The sequence below is a fragment of the Nerophis ophidion genome, linkage group LG04 (assembly GCF_033978795.1).
Source record: "Nerophis ophidion isolate RoL-2023_Sa linkage group LG04, RoL_Noph_v1.0, whole genome shotgun sequence".
In the NCBI taxonomy this organism is placed as follows: domain Eukaryota; kingdom Metazoa; phylum Chordata; class Actinopteri; order Syngnathiformes; family Syngnathidae; genus Nerophis; species Nerophis ophidion.
In genome coordinates this window covers 61,804,890-61,817,579 of record NC_084614.1, presented here as the reverse complement: position 1 = coordinate 61,817,579, position 12,690 = coordinate 61,804,890, and the positions used below count along the sequence as shown (strand labels likewise).

Genomic DNA, 12,690 nt, shown 5'->3' with positions numbered 1-12,690 from the left:
TGGTATGGCTATGAATAGCATCAATAGCTATACGCTCAATAGCTTCAGTTTCTTCTTCAATACTTTCATACTCCAACCATCTGTTTCAATACATGCGTAATCTGTTGAATCGCTTAAACCGCTGAAATCCGAGTCTGAATCCGAGCTAATGTCGCTATATCTTGCTGTGCTATTCGCCACTGTTTGTTTACATTGGCAGCACTGTATGACGTCACAGGAAAATGGATAGTGGTTTCGAAGATAGCGAAAATAAGGCACTTTAAAGCTTTATTTAGGGATATTCCGGGACCGGTAAAATTTTGAAAAAAATAAAAAAAATACAACAAGCCCCTGGGAATTGATTTTTATTGTTTTTAACCCTTTTGAAATTGTGATAATGTTCCCCTTTAAGGTGCGTTCAAGGACGGCTAAACATAGTCCCACGCCACAACGCCCACCAGAAGTAATAAATAATAGATGTAATTTCTTTTTACACTTTCATTTAAATTAATCCGATACAGCACAAACGATTATTTAAAACAAAGTAAGTTATGCCATTAAAACAGATCAAATGCTAAGATTAAAACACTATCAGTGAAGCTTATTAAACACAAAACCGTGTGTAACAGTGTGTCTATATATTTTAGTTATTGAAAAACACTTGGTCAAAAGATTTCAGTGTGTATATAAGTACTTTTTGAGCACATTCAACAATACCGTGATAATAATGATAACCATTATGATTTTGGTCACGATGACAGTTATATGGAATTTCAATATTCAATAATTCCAAGACCCTGACTGGCTGAGAGATGGGTCTCAGCCTGCCTGCGAGTGGACTGAGTCGACTTTATCCGACCAACACACCAAAACGGCTTATATGATGTCACAAAATGCGCCATCAATTTGAACCTTTGTGACGGTTTAATGCGATTTGTATAGTTTTCTAAACACCTGAGCAGGTAAAAATTCCCCCAAAAGTTTATGAACATATATGACCTGTTGCATTATTTGGTCCGCTGACAAATAGAAACTTAAACACTAATCAAACTGTGCTATAATGATTAATTTTTTGGTTCGGACCAGAGTACCGGACTACAAGCCCAACTTAAATGTCCTTGGTTGGAAATGGAAGGGATAATAAACAATTAATTAATAATACTATCTTTTTTATATCATATTTTCACAAGTATTGGCCAATGTGCCGTTTATTTACTCAACTGCAGATAGTGTGATGCCCTTTTTTCACAGTGTCAAACAATTTTGTCTGTACATTACCAAAGCTTAAAATAACAAAAATACAATTATGCAGAAATGCAGACAAAACGCTGGAAGCAAGGCAGACTGGATTTAAAAAATATAGACATGGCACACCCAACATTGCTGAGCAACCACATCTTAAGCGCTTCTAAAAACATAATCACTTTTAAAAACTGCTTCTCTACAAAAGCGAAGATCCTCCTCCAAGAATCTTGTTTAACGACATTCAGTAATACTGTACCCACCTCGGTGGGTGCGGCTGTTTTTGTGAGCAATTTATTTCAAATGGGTTCTGTTGTTCATTGAGGAAATGTAAGTATCAGAGGTAGGGGGTGACCCAACACGACAACCAACTAATGTTAAAATCCCAATGTGTTGACAAATTAGTGGCAGACAAACACGGACTCAACCAGACAGAGTGACCTGGCCAATTGATAAGCTTGTGGACAACTTAAGGAAAACTGGCATCAGCTTGAGTGTCCATTTTTCGCTTCTTCTAATTGCTTGACCCGGCCCCATTTAATATCGTATAAATGTTTTAAAGTGGTTAATCTGCCTTTCTGACATTCAACAGCTAACAGCTGTTATATTACATTACATCTTCAAAGTTGTATTTTATGTATGGAAAGAAAGCCTATTGATGAGATAACTTCAGTTGCCAGTGCGCAAACTTCCGTAATCACACTGTGTTCATTTTCCTGCGGTGTATTGAGTCGCAGTCCAAACACGGGAGAATATTTCCGAATGTTCTCAGCTAATTTTTCCATGTCACCATAGAGTTAAGGTTAAGTTAAAGTTTCAATGATTGTCACACACACTTGGTGTGATGAAAATTCTCCTTTGCATTTGACCCATCCCCTTGTTTCACTCCTTGAGAGATGAGGGGATCGGTGAGCAGCAGGGAAACACACTAGGGAATCATTTGGTGATTTATCCCCCAATTCCAAACCTTGATGCTGAGTGCCAAGCAGGACATCTGCATGGATGTAGGTCGTCATGTTGTGTTTTCGGTGCCTGACTAATTGAGCACTCGTGCTGGTTGCATCCAAGTAGTGCACTTTATTTTGTTTTAATTTATTTAAGGAATTATTACTCAAGAATTTTCAGTATGGATACATATATGCTGCCGATTCCGGAACTGATCATCCATGAATGGGATTGGCTGATACCGATCACATGTGTTAACTGTAATTTTTTTCAGTTGATTAATTGTTGGTATTGACTGTTTACCAATATCAACCCAATATGTAAACTAGTTTTTGATACTATTGTATTACATACAATTGTTTGATCGAAACAAATTCAATAGTACATAATAACTAAATAAAAGCAAAAACTACTTTGTTCTTATCATTTAAATCCTTTGGGTTTTGCCCTCTAAGTTCTCCTGTGTTCAGGGAATTATTTATTGAGTTTTTAAACATAATCAAAAACAACAAAAAATATATAAAGAACCTAAAAATATCAACCTAATCCTTCTTGTATCAATTATATATTGATATTATCCTTGGAATGAACACCACCAAATGGATCGATCCTCCCTCAACTCACGTGTTGTGTTCTGACTGTGACAATGCTGTCACACCAATAATTGTTTTTGTTTTGTCCTCTCTTACTCTTATTAATCTACTTCCTAGTTTCCTGTTAAAACTGATTACTTTTTGCTACAACATGGTTTTGTCTACCCCTCCTAAAGTTCACTAAACACTTTGTTTTTTGGTGTTGTTTAAAGCCATCTGCTAAGATGGCTTTAAACATGTAATATGTTGAGTGATAGTGATACGTTAGCTACTAAGAAATGCCGTTTATTTGCCATGATGGATGTGTTTATTGCTGGATTAGGGGAGCGGCTCCACACTGTGTATAGATAAACCTAAATAGCTGCCACACTTTTTAGCCACGGGACTAAAAATAAATGCATTGTCAGCCAGCGTGGATAGATATTTGTGATCGCCATTAAAAGGCATTCATCGGCAATGGTGATCACATACTTAAAAAAAAAAAAAGGCCTAAACTAATGGGTTGCCATTATTTAGATCGATACATTCCTATTTTTCTGTGATCACTTTGTCACTACTAACACCATATTGTCTTTCTCTTTCTATGTTCTTGGAATCACCCTGGAAGACTAACGAAATGGATCAGAGTGGACTGAATTGCAACGGTAATCGAGACGGCCGCCTGTCATTCGTGGAGTCTGGAATACACGTCGATGGGGATAATGTGACCGCTTCTCTGCAGCCAACCGCCCCAGCCCCGAACGGACGGGTTGGAACCAAAGACCAAGTGGCGCTAGAAAGCCTTTTTGACTCCCACCAGCAGGCCTTCTGCGAAGGGTCTGACATGAAGCCTGGTAAAATGATGAGACTAGAGAAGCCGAAGCAGCCAGATATCAATATGTTCAACATTGAAGATGACTTGGCGATGTTGAATCAGAATTTTTCAGAACTGGACAACACGTCCACCTCTGTCATCAACACGGCTGTCCTAGGCAACCTCCCCCTGCCTGACCTTTTCCCGCAGCACATCAAACAGGAAGGGGACTTCTCGTTGGATAAAGAATTGGGACCTTATGGGGGTCACACTGGCGCTGCTTCCTGTGATTTGACAGGGAGTCGTCTGATCGAGGAGTGCACGCTTTGGAAAGACTTGGACCTTCCGGGATCCATGCCAGAGATCAGCGACTTTGAGCTAGATTCAGAAGTGGCTCACTTGGATAACATCCTGCACGAGAGCGGCGGCGTGGGAGGACCTGATGGAGGCTTGCCAAAAGCAACAAAACCGCTCATGGACAATGGCGGTAGCTGTCAAAATGCTAACGGCGCAAGCCAGCAGCAGCACACCGTCCTCCACCATCCTCACCAGCAGCACCTTGTACAGCACCAGCTTCACCATCAACATCCGTCTTCACTTCTCAACAGCGTGGTCATCAAGGAGGAGAAGGACCCCGACCACTCTTTCATCCACATCCACACACCCGGTGTGGTCAAGCAGGAGAAGCAGGAGCGGCCCGCTTTCTGCCAGTCGCAGTGTCTCCAAGGCGGTTTGGGCTCGGTCCAAGCTGCGGCTCCGATGTCCTCATCCGGGGGCGTGAGCGTGGACGCGGTTCCCGGCTATCGCTACAGAGCCAACCCGCCCGCCAACATGATAGACCGCAAGCCCTTTGGCATGTACTCAGACTTACCCCCTGCCGGGGACAGCTGGATGCGAGGGGACGGGTATGGAGAGGCCCTCGCAGTTCAAAGGGCCAATGATGGGCTCCCCAACACTGCTGCTTTGACCTACCCTCTCAGCTTCTCAGGGTAGGTAACATTTTTCCAATAGTTGAAGTCGTTCCATTTGTGGGCTGGATTGAGTGGCTGATGTGATCTTTGAACAGCTTGACAAAACTGTTTGCTTGCAATTGAAACCGTTGTCGTTGGATACAACATCTGATTTGAATCTAGATGACAATGGCAGTTCAGACACGACTCACATGCAACATCTGAACCAGCAAAATTAAATCATCCTTGATGAAATTAAAGTTAACGTTCAAATGCACAATCCGGATCAGATCTCGGCTAAATAAGCTTTCTGACCCTGGATCATATTTGACAGAAATATATCTCCTGAGTAGTCCTTGGTTCGATCCTGCGCTCGGGATCTTTCTGTGTGGAGTTTGCATGTTCTCCCCGTGACTGTGTGGGTTCCCTCCGGGTACTCCAGCTTCCTCCCACCTCCAAAGACATGCACCCGGGGATAGGTTGATTGGCAACACTAAATTGGCCCTAGTGTGTGAATGTGAGTGTGAATGCTGTCGGACTATCTGCGTTGGCCCTGTGATGAGGTGGCGACTTGTCCAAAGTGTATTCGGCCTTCCGCCCGAATGCAGCTGAGATAGGCTCCAACACCCCCGGCGACCCCAAAATGGACAAGCGGTATAAAATGGATGGATGGATATCATCTTCCATGATGGACTTTAAATTGCTATTTCATTTGGAATCTGGAACAAATACAGGAAGTTTTTTCATAGAAAATGCAAAAACCTCAACATGTCTAACCGGATTTTCTTCGGAAACATTTAAATTGCTGTTAGATGTAGATTCTGAATCCGATCCAAATTAAGTTTAGGCTTTGGGTCATGTTTACAAGTGTGGTAAAATATGAACGAGATGAAAGCTTTAGAAAAGTCATATTCATGTTCATAAAATGTGAAACGTGATCAGGTTTTTTTTTTTTGGACCAGCACAAATCTGATCAAATGTGTGGTTAGAAAAAATGAGACATGAGACAATTGGAAAGAAATGAAAAACATGACGATGCTATATTGGATTTTCTTCATTACATATTTAGGGCTTCACGGTGGAAGAGGGGTTAGTGCGTCTGCCTCACAATACGAAGGTCCTGCAGTCTTGGGTTCAAATCCAGGCTTGGGATCTTTCCGTGTGGAGTTTGTGTGTCCTCCCCGTGAATGCGCGGGTTCCCTCCGGGTACTCCGGCTTCCTCCCACTTCCAAAGACATGCACCTGGGGATAGGTTGATTGGCAACACTAAATTGGCCCTAGTGTGTGAATCTGAGTGTGAATGTTGTCTGTCTATCTGTGTTGGCCCTGCGATGAGGTGGCGACTTGTCCAGGGTGTACCCCGCCTTCCGCCCAATTGTAGCTGAGATAGGCGCCAGCGCCCCCCGCGACGCCAAAAGGGAATAAGCGGTAGAAAATGGATGGATGGATATTTTTTCAAATCATAAATAGGAGAGTGATAAGTTTATAATATTTAGCACTGATGGACCTAATAATACAAAGAGCTCCTTGATCAGTTTCCCAGGAAGAGGGTCAAGTAAGCATGTTGTCTGTTTTATTCCATTTACACGTTGTAACAATTCCTCTAATGTTATTTCCTCAAAACGAGAGAAACTATTTTGGAGGGCAGTATCCGCCGTATATACCATCGTATCAGTGTTAATAGAACCCCGTTGTAGCTGGGACGCATTGTCTTTAATCTCCTTTCTAATGACTTCAATTTTCTTACTAAAGAATTGCATAAAGTCATCAGCTGAGTGGGTTGAGCTACTGGAAGGGGTCCCTTGTTGGGTTAGCGATGCTACCGTACTAAACAAAAATTTAGGATCGTTTTTATTACGGTGGATGAGATTTGAGTAATATTTAGCTTTAGCTAAGGTAAGCATGCGTTTATAAGTTATTAAACCATCACTCCATGCTTGATGGTGCACCTCAAGTTTAGTCGTGCGCCATTTGCGTTCCAGCTTTCTACATAATAATTTCTGAGCTCTAGTTTCTTCTGTAAACCACGGGGTGCGCTTTTTTGGAGCCTTTTTTAACTTTAGCGGTGCTATGTTATCAATGGTTTCGCGCAGGGTGTCGTTAAAGTTGTTAGTGAGGTTATCAATAGAGCCCACATACTTTGGGAATGGTGCCATAACCGAGGGCAGTAGGTCAGCAAGAGTTGTCGTTGTGGCCGTATTAATGTTGCGGCTGCTATAGCAGTTATTATTATTATTAGTTTGACGAACATGCGTCTGAACCTCGAATTTTATAAGGTAATGATCGGACAATACTTTAGTATACGGGAGTATCGTAACTTTGGAGACGGTGATACCCCTGACAAGCACTAGGTCTATCGTATTACCGTTGCGATGCGTGGGTTCATTTATTATTTGTGTGAGACCACAGCTATCAATTACAGTCTGGAGCGCTACGCACGGTGGGTCCGATGGGGTATTCATATGGATATTAAAGTCCCCCATTATGATTATATTATCGGCGTGTGTCACTAGATCAGCAACGAACTCTGAGAATTCATTGATAAAGTCCGAATAGGGCCCTGGGGGGCGGTAGATAACAGCCAGGTGTAGAGGCAGCGGTGTGACAGACTTCATAGTAAGCACCTCAAACGATTTATATTTATTATTTATGTTAGGACTAAGGTTAAAGTTTTCGTTGTATATTAGTGCGACCCCCCCACCCCTTTTAAGCGGACGGGCAATATGCGCATGTGTAAAGTTAGGAGGACATGCCTCATTTAGCGCAAAAAAGTCGTTTGGTTTAAGCCAGGTTTCGCTGAGACCGATGACGTTAAGATTGTTGTCTCTGATAATATCATTAACTAATAACGTTTTGGGAGACAATGATCTTATGTTTAAAAAACCTATATTATAGGTACTGGGCTGTTTTAGGGAGTTTTTGATCAAATTATCCGTAGTAGCAATATTAATAATGTTGTGTTTATTATGCCCAGTGCATTTAGTATAGTTACGACCATATCTAGGAATTGATACGACAGGAATTTTCCGATTGTTTGTTTGTTGCTTTGATAAACTGCACACATCATGGTTAGCCTCCTCAGTAACGGGGATTTTCCGATTGTTTGTTTGTTGCTTTGATAAACTGCACGCATCATAGTTAGCCACCTCAGTAAAACACATGTCCAACTCTGAAACACTCAAAGCAGAAAAAACGTGTTCTAATTTAACTGACTCCTTACCCAGACCAGTAGTCTCGCATTTTTCATTTAAATCTGGCTGCAGGATGGAGGGAAGTGGTGTTCTGTGGGGATTAGCCTTCTGCTTTGTTTTTAGCCCCGCTCGACATCCGCGTTTCCGATCACACCGCTGGCGTCTGCTCCGTAGACGGCCCCCGCTGCTACTAGACTCCCCTGCTTCACAGGCCGCTGGATGTAGCCGCCGACGTATTCCCATGCTAGTTAGCATGTTTAGCACGCACGCGTCTATCAGTCCAAAACGGCCCGATATGTCCACATCCAGAAGTGTCTGGCGGTCGTACGTGATCACGGAGTGACCACGATGTGAGCCAGCCATAAAGTCTGTGGAATTGTCCGGTATTTCTGCCAAATGTTTCATCTTTAGCAGGAGCTCCGCCATCTTAACAGCAATTGGAGTGATTTGCTCTGAAACCGGATTGAAAGGTTTCACATAGATTGTTAGACGCTAAGTGTTCATTTAACTGCTCCGCAACAATTTTTTCAAGGATTTTTGAAATAAAGGGAAGGTGAGACACCGGTCGGTAGTTTACCATGAGGTCAGGATCGAGGTTAGGTCTTTTAAGAAGAGGATGAATAACCGCTTTTTTGAATGCTAGGGGAACAGTGCCCGTTCGGTCCTTGGCCCTGCACTCTTCAGCATCTACATGCTGCCGCTAGGTGACATCATACGCAAATACGGTGTTAGCTTTCACTGTTATGCTGATGACACCCAACTCTACATGCCCCTAAAGCTGACCAACACGCCGGATTGTAGTCAGCTGGAGGCGTGTCTTAATGAAATTAAACAATGGATGTCCGCTAACTTTTTGCAACTCAACGCCAAAAAAACGGAAATGCTGATTATCGGTCCTGCTAGACACCGAACTCTATTTAATAATACAACTCTAACATTTGACAACCAAACAATTAAACAAGGCGACACGGTAAAGAATCTGGGTATTATCTTCGACCCAACTCTCTCCTTTGAGGCACACATTAAAAGCGTTACTAAAACGGCCTTCTTTCATCTCCGTAATATCACTAAAATTCGCTCCATTCTGTCCACTAAAGACGCTGAGATCATTATCCATGCGTTTGTTACGTCTCGCCTCGACTACTGTAACGTATTATTTTCGGGTCTCCCCATGTCTAGCATTAAAAGATTACAGTTGGTACAAAATGCGGCTGCTAGACTTTTGACACGAACAAGAAAGTTTGATCACATTACTCCTGTACTGGCTCACCTGCACTGGCTTCCTGTGCACTTAAGATGTGACTTTAAGGTTTTACTACTTACGTATAAAATACTACACGGTCTAGCTCCATCCTATCTTGCCGATTGTATTGTACAATATGTCCCGGCAAGAAATCTGCGTTCAAAGGACTCCGGCTTGTTAGTGATTCCCAAAGCCCAAAAAAAGTCTGCGGGCTATAGAGTGTTTTCCGTTCGGGCTCCAGTACTCTGGAATGCCCTCCCGGTAACAGTTCGAGATGCCACCTCAGTAGAAGCATTTAAGTCTCACCTTAAAACTCATTTGTATACTCTAGCCTTTAAATAGTCTCCCTTTTTAGACCAGTTGATCTGCTGTTTCTTTTCTTTTTCTTCTATGTCCCACTCTACCCTGTGGAGGGGGTCCGGTCCGATCCGGTGGCCATGTACTGCTTGCCTGTGTATCGGCTGGGGACATCTCTGCGCTGCTGATCCGCCTCCGCTTGGGATGGTTTCCTGCTGGCTCCGCTGTGAACGGGACTCTCGCTGCTGTGTTGGATCCGCTTTGGACTGGACTCTCGCGACTGTGTTGGATCCACTGTGGATTGAACTTTCACAGTATCATGTTAGACCCGCTCGACATCCATTGCTTTCTTCCTCTCTAAGGTTCTCATAGTCATTATTGTCACCGACGTCCCACTGGGTCATTATTGTCACCGATGTCCCACTGGGTGTGAGTTTTCCTTGCCCTTATGTGGGCCTACCGAGGATGTCGTAGTGGTTTGTGCAGCCCTTTAAGACACTAGTGATTTAGGGCTATATAAGTAAACATTGATTGATTGATTGATTGAAATATGGAATTGGGATCAGAACTGGATTTATTTTGGTTATAGACCAGCACCTAAAAACAGACAAAAGTTGGCAAGATCTAACTATCAGAACGTATCAAATGGGGTATTCTTTGGTAAAATTTAAATTGAGGTTAAATGTAAATCCGGGTCACATCGAGATTGAATTCTGTTTTAAACAAAAGTTAACAAGATGTATGCATCAAAATATATTACATGGGGCTTTTCTATAATACAATAATAATAAAAAAATTGGTGTTAAATGTGAATTTGGGTCAGAAATAGATTTGATTTGGTTTAGACCTACATTTAATTTGGATAAAAGTGAACAATATATAAGCATCAGAACATATCAAATTGGGTTTTCCTTTTTTAAATGAAAACTAGCGTTAAATTTTAATTTGGATCAGAGTGGATTTAAAATGTTATAAAAGTTAATATGATATGAGTATCAGATAAAATCACAGGGGTTTTACCTTGGTTGAATTAAAATGAGTTTAAATGTGAATCTAGATCACATCTGTAATTTCAATTTAGTTTTGTACCAGCACCTAAATTAGATACAAGTTAATAAGATATATGTATCAAAACATATTACACAGGGTTTTCCTTCTTATAATTCAATTTGGAGTTGAATATGAATCTGGATCAGAACTAAATTTAATTAGATTTTGGCCCCTGCACTTAATTTGGATATAAGTTAACAAAATGGAAGCATCAGAATATATCACATGGGGTTTTCCTTTTCAAAATTAAAAAATGTTTTAAATGTGAATGGGGATCAGAGCTGAATTTAATTTGGTTTTCAAACACAAATTTGAAGAAAAAAAAAGACCGTAATACAATACCAGTCAAAAGTTGAAATACGTGTTCTCATTCAACAACATGACAAACCATCTACAAACATTAGCTACTGAATCTGTCCAAGCAAGTTCATTGGCGTCTATATCAGGTCAGTTATAAATGGAGTTTCTGACCCTGCATAGAAATTGTGTAACATTTGACATTCACACCACAACATTATAGGGATGCGTCCCGACACAGGAAATGGCCAGTTGGTTATTTGTTTGATTCCTGTGGGAAGGGTCAATTCCTTGCGGCACCAGAAGAATGGCTGGCCTGCTGTAGATTTGAAGAAGGGGAATTGATTTGTTACTTTTATGAGCTCTCGCCAAAGGTCAGGTGATGTTGGGGTGCCGATATGAACAGCCTTTGGTGAGGCACAGAGGTTTTGGCCCAGCTGACTTTGTAAACAAGTGGATCATAAGCACATTGCAGGTCTGGGTTTCATACTCCGGCTTCTTGTTGCCCTCTTTCAGTGTCTCCTTGCTTGCGTTTCATGCTCGTAAACGCACATTTTATCTCCTACGTCTCTAACAAGTGACTTGTTGCGTCTGTGAATTATAGCTGGGAGGTCAGTGAGTTGTTAGTCTCCTACGTGGTGTTTAAAAGACAAATAGGAAAACAAAAAAGGCTGAGCGACAAGTCAAAAGCACAGCCTCTAGCTCAGGGGTCGGGAACATTTTTGGCTGAGGGAGCCATGAAAGCCAAATATTTCAAAATGTATTTCCGTGAGAGCCATATCATATTTTTTTTTACACTGAATACAACTAAATGCGTGCATTTTTAGGTAAGACCAACATTTTTAGAGTATAATAAGTCTCTTATTCTTTTTCATAACATTGGTATTCTGAAGCTAACCAATAATAAATAAAATGTCATGGCTGTTGATCATGTTTTTGCTTGGCCATGTGCTGTTTGTCTTTTGGACTCTTTAAGTTCCTGTTTTTTTCCACTCCCTTGTCTGGTTTCCTTGGTTACTCATTTTGTCCACCTGTCTCTGGTGGACAAAATGCCCGCTCACCTGCTTCCCAAGCACTAATCAGAGGCAGTATTTAAGCTTGTCTTTGCCAGTAAGTCGCCCTGGCGTCAATGGGATCTTTTCTTGCTCTGTGCTGACTTGTTTCATGGCTTGCCATGGTTTCGTGCTTCATGCCATGCCAAGTAAGTTTTGTTTGATTTATGTTCATAGTCTGTTTATGCGTTAGCTTTCTTCCTTAGCCCAAGTTGTGCCTCCGCTGTGAGCAATTTTTGTTTTTATCTTTTTTTAGTTTAAATTAAGTCATGTTTTTACCTAAATGCCATGTCCCGAGTAGTCTGTCTGCCTTCCTGGGAGAACAACCCCGCAGCAAGCTGCGACCCCCCCTCCCCCATCGTGACATAAAATACTTCTTACCATTAATGGGACTTCTTGAACAGGTGCGGTAGGAAACGGATGGATGGATTTAAATGCATGAGAATATTTTATATTTTGAACGTTATTTTTAGCACTGTGAATTCCAGCGGAATTATTCATAATTATCGTGTTAAGCAATGTCAGCTAAGATTTATCTGGGAGCCAGATGCAGTCATCAAAAGAGCCACACCTGGCTCTAGAGCCATAGGTTCCCTTCCCCTGCTCTAGCTGTAGGTGTACTATATGTACTCTATTGACGCTCACCATGTCATGTCGCCCTATTCTTCCCGCCTAATTGGCCTTTTGAAGCGTTACGTATTTGTAGAGGCAGGCAAAAATTAATGTTGGGGGAAAAAAAAGTTACACCAGTGGTCACTAGAGGTGGGGTAGATAATCAATTCGGTCATGGAGGATTATAGAATCAGTTAGTAAATGTTGATAATCAATTCTTTATTTATGTATTTATTATTTATTCATTTATTATAACCTGCTCAGTGGCCTTGTGGTTAGAGTGTCCGCCCTGAGATCGTTAGGGTGTGAGTTCAAACCCCGGTTGAGTCATACCAAATACTATAAAAATAAGACTCATTACCTCCCTGTTTAGCACTCAGCATCAAGGTGTGGAATTAGGGGTTGACTCACCAAAAGGATTCCTGGGCGCAGCCACCGCTGCTGCT

General features: G+C 41.7%; 2 protein-coding genes across 5 annotated transcripts in view; both read left to right on the top strand.

Moving 5' to 3' along the window:
* Positions 1-12,690, top strand: part of LOC133551686 (fibroblast growth factor 1-like) — an 819,097-nt gene that overhangs the window by 509,278 nt on the left and 297,129 nt on the right. The window lies entirely within an intron of this gene.
* The window catches only part of LOC133551680 (glucocorticoid receptor-like), a 140,686-nt gene that overhangs the window by 8,804 nt on the left and 119,192 nt on the right, over positions 1-12,690 (top strand). For all 4 annotated transcript variants that reach the window (XM_061898649.1, XM_061898647.1, XM_061898650.1 and 1 more), the window contains exon 2: positions 3,367-4,541. In XM_061898649.1, coding sequence (XP_061754633.1) covers positions 3,376-4,541 — 1,166 coding nt within the window. In that variant the 5' untranslated portion in view covers positions 3,367-3,375. The remainder of the gene's footprint in view (positions 1-3,366; positions 4,542-12,690) is intronic.